The 15293-nt window shown below is 36.5% G+C and overlaps 1 protein-coding gene across 17 annotated transcripts in view; it reads right to left on the reverse strand.

Annotated features, from left to right (window-relative positions):
- The window catches only part of BBS9 (Bardet-Biedl syndrome 9), a 432524-nt gene that overhangs the window by 148672 nt on the left and 268559 nt on the right, over window positions 1–15293 (reverse strand). The window contains exon 21 of one of the 17 annotated variants that reach the window (XM_072783532.1): window positions 2640–3424. The exons of the other annotated variants lie outside the window; for them this stretch is intronic. Within the exon in view, the coding sequence (XP_072639633.1) occupies window positions 3359–3424 (66 nt within the window). The 3' untranslated portion in view covers window positions 2640–3358. Of the gene's footprint in view, window positions 1–2639; window positions 3425–15293 lie in introns of those variants that run through there. 17 annotated transcript variants of the gene reach the window in all.

Raw genomic sequence — 15293 nt, forward strand, 5'->3', positions numbered from 1 at the left:
CAAGCTCTTATTGGGATTCTCATGTTATGAGCACACACATTAAAGATTATTCCATCATAAATTCTTTGAAAATCAATCTGCTCTCCTGCCTCAGTTTGGGTCAGGTCATAATCTCAAGGTCCTGAGATTGAGCCCCACATCGGGTTCCACACTCAGCAGTGAGTCAGCTTGAGATTCTCTCCCTCTCCCACTGCCCCTCCACTCAACACATGTTCTCTCTCTCTCACTCAAATAAATAAATAAACACTTTTTAAAAATAAAGATGTTCAGCATCACTAATCATTAGGGAAATTCAAACTAAATCCATACCTTCTGATTAGTGTCTCAAAGACACAGGTAACCTGGTCTTTGAGAATACTACTGAACTATTTTAAACTACATGAAAATTAAGTCCTAAAATCTTAACCTTTAAAGCAGCATGGCAAGTGACAAAAATTGTCTGAATAAATCTTCAACAGCCTTTTAAAGTAAGCAGAAGCAAGTATTCTCAATTTATAGATGAAGAAAAGTTTCAAACAGTAATAGACTTGTTCAAAATCACTCTACAAATTAACTGATGGTGCCAGAATTAATTTTTGTTCTCTCATTCCACGGTCTCAGGCTTCAGGTTACACAAGAAAGAGCTGACTTGTGTTCAAAATTCAATGTCCTTCTTTATTCTCTAAAAATTCATATGTTGCCCACTTTTTCCAAAATCCAGCATGGTACTGAGCACTATGAAAGCCCAAAGATATTGCTCTGTCCAAAGTCTTCACTTCTTTCTCTTCTAGCTAGGCAAGAATACACTAGACTGCCAGATTTGGATTTTTTTTTTTTTATTGTACTTCTCTTTGAAGTATCTCAGGTTCCTATGAGCTTGGTCTACCTCATTTAATGGTATATCAACGGACCTTGGAATTTTCCCGTGTTTAAGAATGCCCAATGTCTAACATCAATTAACCTAATGTTTTGTAATTCAGTAGTTTGTTAGATTCTTGATAAATAACTTCTTTAAGAAGGACATGCTGAGGATGGAGTTAAGATAGTGGAATAGTAGAGGGACCCTGAAATTGCCTCACCCTTCAAATACAGGTAGATCAACATTCAACTATTTTGAACAATTAGGAAGATGATCTGAGGATTAAGGAAACAATCTGCACAGTTGGAAGGACAGAAAGTGGCAGATGCGAGGTTTGGATTGGGGAAGAGAAAAGCCACACAGCCACAAAAGGGAGGGAACTCTTTTCACAAAGCGAAGTCAGGAAGAGGGAGAAAGCAGGAAAGAGCCCAAAGGGTAAGAACCTTGCAATAAGCCTTGGTGAGGAGATCCCCTGGGTCTCACTGGAAGAGATCGCTCTCTTTCCCTGCAGGCATCTGGATGAGCGTATTTTGCCTCTCCAAGGACAAAAGGCCAGCCAAGTATCCATTGAGCTGCACTCAACAGCAGGGTCAGAGATGCACACAGAGGGCAGAAAAAACCTTAACAACTTTTAATTCTTTGCCACAATAGGATTAAACTTCTGTGTGTACCCCAAGCGACTGCAGTGACTGCTTTGCTGCAGCAGAAGTAAGCACAAAGCAGAGATAGAAGGAGATTGCAGATAGCCTGGCTGCTGCTTTTTGCTGTCTGCCACAATAGACTCAATCCTTTGCGACAGCTCTTCTGGGACAGAAGGGAGTAGGGGACTGAGTCGCGTACAGATACTCAGTAATTTGGTTCCAGCCTTTTGCTAAGCATTACAATAAATTCTAACCTCTGTGCACACACTGTGCAACTGCTTTTTGGGTACGAGATGGTGCTGGGCATGTTCTGAGCCTCTCCTCCAGGGGACTGGAGTGGGCCCATATCTTACCAGTCCCTTTAAAACTTTAAGTTTTGAATCCCAGCCACTGGTCAACGATAAAATACGTAAGATCAGTGGCTCCGAGCATTGCCCAAGGCCCAGAGTACAGACAGGTTAAGGGCAAGGAACTGACGAAAGCCAGGAACACAGGAAATTGTTTGCTTTTCTAAGAGGGCCTCCTGAACAGTGGTGGCTGGAGGGTTTCACTCCCAAAGGACAAGGGGGGGGGGTCATATGCATTCTTCCTCTACCACCACCGCTCCCTCATCCAGCCCACCAGCACAGCTGGGACTTCAGAAGGAAACACAGCACCTCCAATGGAGGCTGAAGTCCCCTACACTAAACTTCATCCACCTGCACGTGGCAGGGGCATCTTAACAAGAGCAAGTCAGCTTTTGTGCCAGCCCAGGAGAACAACATAGACCCCTGCATTTACCAAGTCACAAATTAAAGAAAGCTCCAAAACATCAGCTTCCAGTGGAAATAGAACCAGGCTTGTTTCCTTTTTTTTCCCTTTTCTTAATTTTAAAAATTTAATTTTTTAAATTTTCCTATTTACTATTATTTATTTTATAATTTTTTTCATATTACATCCTGCATTTGATTCATTTCCACATGACAAAAATAGTAACCTAGTCTAAGACATCCATTTCAATCAGTAGATATGTCGAGCCACAGATTTATCATAAAAAATATTGGATCTCGGTAAGAACGCCAGCTGGTTCTAGGGCCCCGGCCCTACATGGTGCTACAGTAGAAAAATAGCATCTCTCTTCACCACGCAGAGAGGGACAGCCTGGTCCTGAATACAGAAGGTGGTGCATCTCACCATCCCTTCGTGAGCCATCTTATTTACAACACTTTATCTTTTTTTTTTTTTTTTTACATTTCTTTTTTTAAGTTATATACACATCCTCCTGGGAGAACATTACATGGTACCAAATACTAATCCCCCCCCAAAAAAAAAACCCAAAACAAAATCACAGCAAAAAGGACACATAAATAATAAAAACATTCCACTGCTGATGAGCAGCAGCCCCAAGCTTATAATATCAGGCTTATAATCCTTTTTGTTCATTTGTTGCTTTCTCTTATTTTTCAGATCAGGCTTCTTCTTTTTTTTTTCCCCCTCTCTTTTATTTTTCTATATTCTTTTTTCCTTCCTTCTTCCTTATTTTTAAAACCAGACTTACAGTTTATAGTTTGTCTATTTGTTGGCAATTTTGTTCTGTTTTCTTTTCTCTTGTCTTAAATCAGGCTTTGGTTCCTTTTTGTTTTTCTTTTTATTTTCTCTTCTTTTCTTTTTTCTTTTGCAGGCTTATCTTGACAAACAAATCAAAGCACACCTATTAAAGGTCCAAACACTCCCCACTAGAAGCAAGATACTCTGTAGAGGAAGGACCAATGGGAGAAAGCAGCCAAAACACAACAGCAGAGTGTACATAGCATACATGACAAACACTTCCTGAATAGTAGTAGTAGTAGTAGTAGTAGTAGTAGTAGTAGTAGCAGTCGTAGTAGTAGCAGTAGTTGTATTATTGTTGTTGCAGTTTTTTCTTTTTTCCTTTTTTCCTTTCTCCTTTCTTTTCTGGACACAATGACTAGATAGAGAAATTCACCCAAAAAAAGAACAGGAGGTAATACCACCAGAGATTTAATCAATATGAAATAAGTAAAATATCTGAACTTAAATTTAAAACAATGCTTATAAAGTTACTGGGATTGAAAAAATCATAAAGACACTAGAGAATCCCTTACCATAGAAAAAAAAGAACTAAAATATAATCAGACCAAACTTAAAAATGCTATTACTGAAATACAGTTACAAATGGAGGCTTTAACAGCAAGGGTAATTGAGGCAGAAATCAGTGATATAGAAGACAAAATGATGGAAAATAAGGAAGCTGAAAAGAGAAAATATAACTACTATCATGAAAGGAAGACTTCAAGAATTCAGCAATTCCATAAAACAAAATAATATCCAGATAATAGGGGTCCCAAAGATGAAGAGAGGGACAGAAGGTCTATTTGAACAAATTATAGCTGAGAATTTCTCTAATCTGGGGAAGGAAACAGGCATTTAAATCCTGGAGGCACGGGATCCCTGGGTGGCGCAGCGGTTTGGCGCCTGCCTTTGGCCCAGGGCGCGATCCTGGAGACCCGGGATCGAATCCCACGTCAGGCTCCTGGTGCATGGAGCCTGCTTCTCCCTCTGCCTGTGTCTCTGTCTCTCTCTCTCTCTCTCTGTGTGACTATCATAAATATAAATAAATAAATAAATAAATAAATAAATAAATAAATAAATAAATCCTGGAGGCACAGAGAACTCCCCTCAAAATCAATAAAAATGGGTCAACACCTCAACATATAAAGAGAAAATCCTGAAAACAGCTCAGAACAAGAGGTCCTTAACCTATACGGGTAGAAACACAAGGCTAGCAGCAGACCTGTCCACAGAGACCTAGCAGGATACATTCAGGGTGCTCAGTGGGAAAAATATACAGCCAAGAATACTTTATCCAGCAAGGCTGTCATTCAGAGTACAAGAAGAGATAGAATTTCTAGAATAAACGAAACCTAGATGAATTTGTGAACACTAAACCAGCCCTGGAAGAAACATTGAAGGGGATTCTTTGAGCAAAGAGAAAGCCCAAAATTAACAAAGATCAGAAAGGAACAGAGATAATCTATAGGAACTGCTACTTAACAAGTAATACAATGGTACTAATTTCATATCTTTCAATAATTACTCTGAATGTAAATGAACTAACTGCTCCAATCAAAAGACATAGGATATCATGATGGATTAAAAAAAATGAGGGACAGCAGGGTGGCTCAGCAGTTGAGCGTCTGCCCTCAGATGAGGACGTGATCCTAGGGTCTGGGATTAGGTCCCACAACGGGCTCCTTGTGGGGAGCCTGCTTCTCCCTCTACCTGTGTCTCTGCCTCTCTCGCTCTCTCATGAATAAATATTTTTAAAAATAAATAAAAATTTTTCAGATGACCCATCAATATACTGATTACAAGAGACTCATTTTTGACCCACAGACACCTCCAGATTGAAAGTGAGGGGGTAGAAAACCATGTACCATGCCAATGGACATCAAAAGAAAGCTTGAATAACAATCCTTGTATCAGACAAACTAGATTTTAAACCAAAGACTATAATAAGAGATGGAGAAGGACACTATATCATAATAAAAGGGCCTATCCAACAAGAAGATCTAACAATTATAAATATTTATGCCCCTACTTGGGAGCAGTCAATTATGTAAACCAGTTAATAACAAAATTAAAGAAACACATTGATAATAACACAATGATAGTAGGAGACTTTAACACCCCGCTCACAGCTATGGACAGATCATGTAAGCAGAAGATCAACAAGGAAACAAGGGCTTTGAATGACATACTGGACCAGATGGACTTTACAGGTATATTCAGAATATTTCATCCTAAAGCAGCAGAATATACATTCTCTAGAATAGATCACATACTGGGTCACAAATCAGGTCTCAATTGGTACAAAAAGACTGAGATTATTCATTGTATATTTTCAGACCTCAATGCTTTAAAACTTGAACTCAACTACTAGAAAACATTTGGAAGGATCACAAATACATGGAGGTTAAAGAGTATCCTACTAAAGACTGAATGGGTCAACCAGGAAATTAAAGAATTTCTTAAAAATATATGGAAAGAAATGAAAATGAAAACATGACAACTCAGATCATCTGGGATGCAGCAAAGGCAGTCCTAAGAGGGAAGTATATAGCAGGCCTTTCTCACGAAACAAGGTCTCAAATACGCAACCTAACCTTACACCTAAAGGAGCAGGAAAAAGAACAGCAGAAGAACAGAAGAGAAATAATAGAGGTTAGAGCAGAAATCAATGATATAGAAATTAAAAAAAAAAAAAACAGTAGAACATATATAAAAAAAAAAAAAACTAGGAGCTGGTTCTTTGAAAGAATTAATAAGATCAGCAAACCAACCCCTAACCAGACTTAACGAAAAGGGAAAAGACCCAAATAATTAAAATCACGAATGAAAGATGAGATCACAACCAACACCAAAGAAATACAATTAAAAAATAATATTATGAAAATCATATACTAACAAATTAGGTAACCTAGAAGAAATGTATGTATTCCTAGAAACATATACACTAGCAAAACCAAAACAGGAAGAAATAAAAAACCTGAACAGAGCTGTAACCAACAAAGAAACTGAAGCAGTAATCAAAACTTTCCCAACAAACAAGAGTCCAGGGCAAGATGGCTTCCCCAAGGGAATTCTACCAAACATTTACAGAAGAATTAATACCTATTTTTCTGAAACTGCCTCAAAAAAATAGAAATGGAAGGAAAACTTCCAAACTCACTCTATAAGTCCAGCACTACCTTGACTACAAAACCAAAGACCCTATCAAAAAGGAAAATTATGGACCAATATCCCTGATAAAGATGGATGCAAAAATTCTCACCAAGATACTAGCTAATAAGAGCCAACAGCACATTAAAAGGATTATTCACAACAACCAAGTAAGATTTATTCCTGGGCTGCAAGGGTTGTTCAACAACCACAAATCATCGATCTGATACACTACATTAATAAAAAACAAGAACATATGATCCTCTCAATAGATGCAGAAAAAGCATTTGACAAAATACAACATCCTTTCTTGATAAAAACTCTCCACCTTTTTCTCTGGAGATAGAAAGGACATACCTCAATATCATAAAAGACATGTACAAAAAACCCACAGTGAATGCCATCCTCAATGGAGAAAAACTGAGAGCTTTTCTCCTAAGGTCAGGAATGTAACAGGGATGTCCACTCTCACCACTGTTGTTCAACATAGTACTGGAAGTCCTATCCTCAGCAATCAGACAATAAAAAGAAATAACATGCATTCAAATCAGCAACTTTCACTCTTTGCAAATGACATGATACTCTGTTGAAAATCCAAAAGACTCCACCCCAAAACTGCTAGAACTGATACAGGAATTCAGCAAAGTGGTAGGATATAAAATCAATGCACAGTACTCAGTTGCATTTCTATATACTAACAAGGAGGCAGAATAAAGAGAAATCGAGGAGTCAACCCCATTTACAATTGCATCAAAAACCATAAGATACCTAGGAATAAACCTAACCAAAGAGGTAAAGGATCTGTACTCAGAAAACTATAGAACGCTTATGAAAGAAACTGAGGAAGACACAAAGAAATGGGAAAACATCACATGCTCATGGATTGGAAGAACAAGTATTGTTAAAATATCTATGCTGCCCAAAGCAATCTACACATTCAATGCAATCCTATCAAAATACCATCAACACTTTTCATAGAGCTGGAACAAACAATCCTAAAATGTGTATGGAAGCAGAAAAGATCTCAAATACTGAAAGGAATGTTGATTAAAAAAACCAAAGCTGGTGGCATCACAATTCCAGACTTCCAGCTGTATTACAAACCTGTAACCATCAAGACAGTATGATAATGGCACAAAAAACAGACACATAGATCAATGGAACAGAATAGAAAACTCAGAACTGGACCCACAACTCTATGGTCAACTAATCTTCCAAAAAGGAGGAAAGAATATCCAATGGAAAAAAAGACCTCTCTCTTCAACAAATGGTGTTGGATAAATTGGATAGCCACATGCAGAAGAATGAAACTGGACCACTTAATTACATCATACATAAAAATAAACTCACAATGAGTGAAAGACCTAAATGTAATACAGTAATCCATCAAAATCCTAGAGGAGAACACAGGCAGCAAAGCCTTTGACCTCGGCCACAGCAACTTCTTGCTAGACATGTCTCCAAAGGCAAGAGAAACAAACGCAAAAATGAACGACTGAGACTTCAAGATAAAAAGTTTCTGCACAGTGAAGGAAACAGTCAACAAAACTCAAAGGCAACCTATGGAATAGGAGAAAATATTTGCAAATGTCTTATCAGATAAAAGGCTAAGATTCAAAATCTATAAAGAATTTACCAAACTCAACACCCAAAAAAACAAAAACTCTGGTTAAGAAATGGGCAGAAGACATGAACAGACATTTCTCTAAAGAAGACATACAAATGACCAACAGACACATGAAAAAATGCTCAATATCACTTGGCATCAGGAAAATACAAACAAAACCACAATGAGATATCATCTCACACTGGTCAGAATGGCTAAAATTAACAATTCAGGAAACAACAGATGTTGGTACAGATGCAGAGAAAAAGGAACCGTCTTACACTGTTGGTAGGAATGCAAACTGATGCAGCCATCCTGGAAAACAAAACGGAGGTTCCTCAAAAAGTTAACAATAGAGCTACCCTATGAATCAGCAATTGCACTACTATAATTTACCCAAAGGAAACAAACATAAGTGATTCAAAGGGACAATGTACCCCAATGTTTATAGCATCAATGTCCACAATTGCCAAAATATGGAAAGAGCCCATCAGATGTCCATCAGCAGATGAATGGATAAAGAAGATATGAGATATACACAATGTAATATTACTCAGCCATCAAAAATAAATAAAATCTTACCATTTGCAATGATGGATGGAACTAGAGGGTATTATGCTGAGCAAAATATGTCAGTCAGAGAAAGACAAATACCATATGATTTCACTCACATGTGGAATTTAACAAAACAAAATAGATGAACATAGGGGAAGGAAGGAGAAAAAAAATAAGAAGAAAACAGAGAGGGAGGCAAACCATAAGAGAGACTCTTAACCATAAGGAACAAAGTGAGGGTTGCTGGAGGGGAGATGCGTAGAGGGATGGGGTAACTGGATGATGAGCATTAAAGAGGGCACTTGAAGTAACAAGCACTGGGTGTTGTATGCAACTGATGGATCACTGGGTTCTACCTCTGAAACTAATAACACAGTATATGTTAACTAAATTGAATTTAAATTTAAAGAAACTTTTCAAAAGAAGCAAATATTGAAATTCTAACAGCTTTATTGACCTCAAATCCTTGAGCACAACATCCAAAGCCCCCAAAACTGAGAACTATGGCCCATGACTCTGCATGCACTACACAGTAGCATCTTCACCGACACCATCCAATACTTAGTAGTATTTATGTGATAAAAGAGATGCCCCAACTGCAGTTAATCTATAAATAAATACTATCATCTACCCTTTCTTTATAAATCAAAGGCCACTAAGAAAATAGGGATAAAAGTTACTCTTTGTTGGCTATGACCACACTGACATCATGTACTGATGAGGTTTAGGAAAGCCAAAAGAATGTTAGGCATTATTAATAAGAATACTGATGACACTAAATATCTCATATTTGTATGGTACTTTATACTTTACAATGCATTTTAAAATAAATTCAATTACATAACTCTATAAGACACGTTTTATTTCCATCCTTCAATGGATGACACTACAGTTTAGAGATACTAAGAGTCTTATCCAAGATTACATGTAGCTAGAAAATTGCCAGTCCTAAAAATATTTTTGCACTATTACACTGGAAAACATTTTCTGATTTCACATCAAATCTCCCTCTTGGTATTATATTCTTGACAAGCACCTCATGCAAAATCTAACCACTAAAGTTGACCTCATCTGCTTTGCCCATCTCAGAGCCAGTTCCTTGTGCTCTATTCTAGAAAACACTAGAGAGGAAGGAATTCCTCAAAGAAGCAATAAGAAAGAGGGAAAGTGGGCATGGGTAGGCCTATGGAGACAAAGAGGCTTCAGTCTGGAAAGCTGGGAAGGAAAATGTAGAATCTATGAAATCATGGATGGCACAGAAAAGATAATAGCATTTTCCCCAAAATATTAAAAGAGCATTCTCTGAAACCCAGATAAGTCCATTTGATATAAGTAAAACATAGTAAAAGATCACACAGTCATCAAAAATCAAAACATTCCACTCCAGAGCACCCCAAGAAAAAGTTCTTGCAAGAAACAAAAGTATTCACAGAAACCGAGCCATGCGGATGACAGTCTTTAAAAAAAAAAAAAAACTGCCCTTCCCAGCTGGCCCAGGAGAAAAAAATGAGGCATGACTCTCAGAGCTGAGTAGGTCCCAGGCTTTCAGACTGGATGGCCCATAAAGCTTGCTCAACAGCACAGGTATCTTGGTTGTTTGTAAATCAGCTCAAAGCTTAAAAAAGTTCTGTTGTCATTCTTGGTTGTCCATCTAAAAACACCAGTGTTCAAAACCTAGAGCATCTACCAAATGTTATGAACTAAGGTCATGAGTCTTCTTCAGAGGCTCTAGTCATAAGTCAATGAGCTGACTATCCCAAGTAGAGAATAGCAGTGTACAAGAAATTTTACTTGCTTTGGGAAACAAATACAAATACTGTCATAAGATCTGATCCCTGGCTCATTGTCTAAACTTATCCCTGCCTGTTTTCTCATTCCAAACACACCCCAGTCCTACAAGTGCAGAAATAACAAACTGCATACAGGCCCCTGAACAGAAAATGTTGCTTCAGAACCCCATGCCTTTCTATACACTCTATCGCTTTTCCAAAACCAGCCTAAAGGTCATCTATTCCAGAGGGCCTGACCTTCCCTCAGAGAATGAGTTCTCCACTGTGCATTTTCCCCCTTTCCTTTTACAATGAAATAGTTAAAACACACCGGGTGGTATAGAAATAATAGCAAACACCTGGCATTTGTAAATCTTACATTATCCCATATTTTCCATTTATTTAAAGCAATTACATATTTTATTTTTTTTTTTAAATTTTTATTTATTTATGATAGTCACACAGAGAGAGAGAGAGAGAGAGAGAGAGGCAGAGACATAGGCAGAGGAAAAGCAGGCTCCATACACCGGGAGCCTGACGTGGGATTCGATTCCTGGTCTCCAGGATCACGCCCTGGGCCAAAGGCAGGCTCTAAACTGCTGCGCCACCCAGGGATCCCTAATTACATATTTTAGATAAAGCCAAAGCCCCTTCTGGGCCTTGCTCCCATCACATGACCCTCTTTCTTCCTCTGGAGGCTTAACCAGTATCCTGAATAGAATGTCTGTATACTTTCACTATATATGTATCCTTAAATAATATGTCTGATCTTTCTGCATAAAATTACACCATGAGTATTCCTCTGTGTTCTATTTTTCTCAACGTTTTATTTTTCAGAGTGTTTTAAATGTTGACATATTAATTCATTTTAAGTGCTCTCCAAATATTGTACCAATTTGTACTCCTACTAGCAGTGTACGGGAAGTTCTCATGGCTCCACATATTTGCCAACACTTTATCCTATCAGAACTTTTAAATTCTTTTCAGTTTGATATGTATGAAATGGAATTTCACTGTGGTTTTAATTTACATACTTTTGATTACTACCAAGGCTAAGTATCTTTTTATGTTTTTTTGGCTACTTTCATTTCCTCTTTCGGAATTTCCTTCACATACCCACTGCACATTTTTCTTGTTTTTATGTAGTCTTTTACATATTCCATTGTTGGTAGAATGAACTAAAAAAAAATCATCTTAATTTTGTTCACACTTTCCTTTGTTGTACAAGAGTTTTATGTTTTAATATAAATCAAATTTATCAATCTTTTAAGGACTCAGTGAGGTTTTTGTAGCTTTTTTAGAAAATCCTTCCAACCCTGATGTTATAAAGATGTACTTCTCTCTTCTTTTATAAAAGCTATATGCATTTCATATCTAAGTATTTAGTTCCCTTAGAATTTATTTTTGTTTATGGTGGAGGTGAGAATCCAAATGAACTTTTTGTGTATGGATAGCCACTCAGTTTAGTTCTATGGCATTTAAAAAACAACAATCCCTCCCAACACACACACAAAATTGTTATTGTGGCTCTTATCACAAGATATTGCAATGTGTTTTTTATTTGTTTGTTTTTGTCAGAGGATTAGAGTTGCTAAAGAAGAGAGTCTGTGTCTTTTCCATTTCTGTGCTTCAGAAATGGAAACCACTGCCAGCATAAAAATACGGGATGAATTACTGGTTAAAGTACAAAAGTAATTCCTTAAGATACACCAAAAACATATGAACACCATTATCTAAAAAGCTGTCACAAAAAAAAAAAAAAAAACAAAAACAAAAACAAAAAAAAGCTGTCACTTCTTGTGTATAGTAATCCTCAATATAAATCAATCTGTGTTTCTAGCTAAAGAATTAATGTGAAATTCAAAAGATTTTTCCCAAAGAAATTAGAAGTCTCATAGAAAACCATGCTGATGTTTCTCTGAAATTTGGCAATTAATATTAATAGTCTGACAAACATTCATGTATAGGCACTCAAAATACCCTGGAGTTAACCTTTTTTTTTTTAATACTTTATTTATTCATAGAGATACACACAGAGAGAGAGAGAGAGAGAGAGAGGCAGAGACACAGGCAGAGGGAGAAGCAGGCTCCATGCAGGGAGCCCGACGCGGGACTCGATCCCGGGACTCCAGGATCAGGCCTCGGGCTGCAGGCGGCGCTAAACCACTGCACCACTGGGGCTGCCCTGGAGTTAACCTTATAAAGCACCTGGCCCTGTTCAATGAACAGGCTCAAGCCTTTGCTTGGAAGAAGAATTCAGTGGAAACTAAGAGGTCACAACATGCAAGCCTTGCTCTGACATTAGAAAGGGTAATTCCAAATCAAGTTTCAGTTTATCTTAACTCAATTTACCTCAACAAAAAATGATGTTATATTAGGTGGTTTCTAATTATCCTTCTAGACAAGAATTAAATGTTGGAAATGGGCCTAAAGGAGAGACAAGACTGTGATGGAGAAAGATGGCTTCCAGAAGGGTAGTCCAATCAACACATAAAAGCCATAGGTTGTTTCTCTGTTCTTTATTTATTTTTTGATATTTTGAATCATCTACTAAAATTTCCTTACTATGTACAAATATCACCAACAAAATTCATGTTAAATAAATCATACCACAATTACAAGTCAAGTCACACAAAAATGATCTCAGACCACTAATGCTTGTTTTATATAGTATTCCATGTGTAAGTCATTTCAAGATCAGTTGGAACACACCAGGGACATGTACTAAAACTTAGGGGTGTCACTAAAGAAGACAGACCATCTTCCCTTAAACAGCTCAGAGCTTTGTTAACAGCACAGATGTGTAATCAAATGATTGCAATGCAATGTCATAAATGCTGTAATCAAGGTGGACTTAAAAAGCTATGATGGCAAATCATGAGTCAGCAGCAGATCAGAGTCTTAAATGAATAGATCTTAAATAACTTCAATGGACCTAATGATTTGGACTTAAAAATTGTTTTTATTCATTATTTCTAGTATGAGAGTTTGAAATTATAAATTATGTAATTATAAGTGTCAATTATATAATCCTTAAAGAACAAACTTTCTGAGCAATGATTATCTGAAGTTAGATGTTAAATGATTCAAATTTGTTACAATCAACATAAGAATATTACATCAGTCATTAATAGTAAAAAAGTAAAGTTTTTTTTTAACCAATGGATGACTTCTCAGGAAGCAGTAGACAGCAGCTCTCACTTTTCCACAACAGATGAACTGTCGTTAGCTGTCTGAATGCTGAACATATTTCTGTTCATACAATTTAGCCACAGGATCTAGCAATTTAAGTCATCAAAAATTACATACTAAGAAAAGATGGTCCACCAAAATGTCAGGCAGCTTTTAGCATTAGGAAGCTCTCCATCATTGGTTATTTTAGCAATCTAATAATGTTCCGATTTATCTATTTTAATGAATATATTACTGAAAAGAAGAGATAGACAACCTTACATCAAAAATGACTAAGGAGGGGTGTCTGGCTGGCTCAGTCAGAAGAGCATGTGACTACAGATGTCAGGGTCATGAGTTTGAACCCCACATTGGGTATAGCAATTAGTTACATAAATTTTAAAAACTTTAAAAAAATGACTGTAGCAACATAAGTAAAAGGAAGACTATAATTTTTCTGACCAAATAAGAGATAATGGTTTAATGTTTTTGGAAAGTTGTTTGGCAGCATGAATAAAGAGCTTTTTAAATGTTTTCATTTTGGACCCAATAATGTTACTTCTAGAAGTCTTTCCTAAGGAAATACTCCAGAGATATATGATCAAAGATTTATGAACAAGGATATGCACTCCTATTGAAAAAAATAAAACCATGCAAAAAATATAAATGTTCAAAAATTGAGTGTTTGAAAATGACACAATATGCACAATTATAAATACATCAAAAATCAAGTTTTCCAAAATGTTATTACATATAATGCTAAAGAAAAACTCAGCATTCAAAACTGTATATACAACATGAACTTTAAAAAAAAAAAAAAAAGATGAGAAGGCAAAGCATTGGATCAATACATGAATAATGTAAAAAAAAAAGTGAATAAGGTGATGATTACGGATGATTTTATTTTCCTCCTTATATGTTTTTAAATTTTTCCAAAGTTGGTACAATGATTATTTGTAAACTAAAAAATTATTTGAGGTTACATTTATGTAACCTTATTTTAGCTTCTTACACAATTTTAATTGGCACCAACAAAATAAAAAGATACACTACACAAATAAAGACCCTTCTATGAATGTGAAAGAAATGCAAAACCAGGACAAGCTGACACACAGAGCTCTTGACATAATTGTATCTCTTTAGACTGAATACTGATGCTGATAGCACTAATGGAATGAAACCAGAATGACATGAATAATACATTACTTGCACCAATCGATGTTACAATGTTATAAGATGATGGAAAATAAATGCTCAGAGTAAAAACAGAGGAAGAAATTTCAAATGCAAGTACAGTATAGCAATCCATCTAATATCTCTACTGGACCAGGGTATTGGAGAATTGTTGCAACTCTGTCAAAAGAATGCAAAATCTATAACAACTGTTGCTTTCTCACTGCCAAACTGTGTACTACCAATAATGTATCAGAGGAAAGACATTATGCAGATGACTGTCACTGTAGGTAAATTATTGATTAATACACATGTGTTTTCATGTAACTATGTGTACCCATTAACAGAAGACTCATGATGCCAGGAAATGCAAAATTTTACCTGTCCATCTCTGCAATTGATATAAAGTTATATGCTGTATGTTAAAACAAAGAACAGAAATAACACAGATACAAATATGTTAATTGTAGCACACATCATCTATATTCCTAAGTCAAGGGTATTCATTCTAGCACATGGCTCTGAAGGAAATAATGCAGTTTTCAGTCTCTAGGTAAAGTGGCTAGGTGATTGATGGAACATGCCTCAAGGAATATATAAGTCCTCTCTTATTCACATATGTGTCAGTTCCTTTTCAACTGAGGGTCTGAATTATAGAGTAGTTCAGGGCCTTAAGAGAGAATGAAAAAAGAGGATACTACCAGGTAAACAGCTCCTTAACTCTCAAATCCTATAGGGGAAATTCAGAGGACATCATGTTCTACATATGATACAAATGAGGAAAACTATCTTGGAAAAAAGAAAAGCATGCTTATCATAAA

The sequence above is a fragment of the Canis lupus genome, chromosome 18, assembly GCF_048164855.1.
Source record: "Canis lupus baileyi chromosome 18, mCanLup2.hap1, whole genome shotgun sequence".
In the NCBI taxonomy this organism is placed as follows: Eukaryota; Metazoa; Chordata; class Mammalia; order Carnivora; family Canidae; genus Canis; species Canis lupus.